Genomic DNA, 1236 nt, shown 5'->3' on the forward strand with positions numbered 1-1236 from the left:
GCTTCGGCCACGCCGTCGACGAGGGCCACGTGCGCGCCATGCGACGCGTCATACAGAACTTCCAGCTCGCCATTGGGCAGGTCAAGCCTTTCTCGGCTAAGGGCTCCTTAATGGACAAGATCGTGGAGTGGAGGCGGCTGCGCAGGCTGTTCGCCATCAATGTCGGCCTCAAGGAGCTGTTACTCCCTCACATCGCGGCACGGCGGATGGCGGTTCAGTCTCCTCGACCACACGACGAGGGCGGCCGTCGTCCATATGTTGACTCGCTCTTCGACCTCCGTGTCCCCAATGAGGGCGCCGCCGGGCGGCGCGCTCTTAGGGACGACGAGATGGTGAACCTAATCACGGAGTTCCTCGGCGCCGGCACAGGGACGGTGGTTGCATGCATGGAATGGGCCCTCGCCCACATTGTCGACAAGCCGGGGGTACAGGAGAAGCTCCGTGGCGAGGTCGACGACGGCGAGGTCTCCCGTGTAGTTGCAGGCATGCCTTACCTGCATGCCGTCGTGCTCGAGACCCTCCGCATGCACCCGCCCTTGCCGGTCATCCCGCGCCATGTCCATGCCGATGCCGTCGGGGTGTTGGTCGGAGGAATGTCCATGCCACCGCCGGCCGGCGACTTTTACGTGAATTTCTCCGTGGGGGACATGGGCAGGGACAGCAAGATATGGTCGGAGCCCGACGAGTTCCGGCCGGAGCGGTTCCTGGCCGGTGGCGATGGGGACGGCGTCGGCCCGTTGCCGGGGCCCAAGCAGATCAGGATGATGCCATTTGGCGCCGGGCATAGGTTCTGCCCGGGTGTAGGCATGGCGATGGTGAACATGAAGTGCTTCTTGGCCGCGCTCATGCGTGAGTTTGAGTGGGCACTGCCGATTGGCACCGGCGCTGTTGACCTCACGGAGATGGATTCCTTCTTCAAGGTGATGAAGAAGCCGCTTTCCGCGCGTGTCACGCGACGCAGGAAATCCATCTAAAGATCTCATGAATCTGAACGGTATGTGTATAATAAAGGAGGAACGACCAAGCGGTCGTAATCACGAAGGAGGAGGACCCCCCGACCCCTCCCTCCCTCCCCTCCCCCGTCCCCGCGCACGCGCCGCCACCCTGGGGGGCGGCCGGGGCGGCCCCCATCGATCTCCTCTCCTCCCCCCTCCCCTGTGCTCCTCCCCCCCGCCGCCGCCGGCGGAGCCCCCGGATCTGGCCGGGCGGGCTGGCGGCGGCGGGCCCTTCCTTCCC

At 65.3% G+C, this 1236-nt stretch overlaps 1 protein-coding gene across 1 annotated transcript; it reads left to right on the forward strand.

Annotated features, from left to right (window-relative positions):
* Positions 1–8: 8 nt before the first annotated feature.
* Positions 9–1030, forward strand: LOC119345027 (cytochrome P450 89A2-like). The gene has a single exon (XM_037615270.1). The coding sequence runs from the start codon at positions 39–41 to the stop codon at positions 972–974; it is 936 nt and encodes a 311-aa protein (XP_037471167.1). The 5' UTR covers positions 9–38; the 3' UTR covers positions 975–1030.
* Positions 1031–1236: the final 206 nt, after the last annotated feature.

The sequence above is a fragment of the Triticum dicoccoides genome, unplaced genomic scaffold (genome assembly GCF_002162155.2).
Source record: "Triticum dicoccoides isolate Atlit2015 ecotype Zavitan unplaced genomic scaffold, WEW_v2.0 scaffold199903, whole genome shotgun sequence".
Classification (NCBI taxonomy): Eukaryota; Viridiplantae; Streptophyta; class Magnoliopsida; order Poales; family Poaceae; genus Triticum; species Triticum dicoccoides.

Coding starts and splice junctions, on each gene's coding strand:
- LOC119345027 (XM_037615270.1), top strand. CDS start 39: ATGCGACGCGTCATACAGAACTTCCAGCTCGCCATTGGGCAGGTCAAG.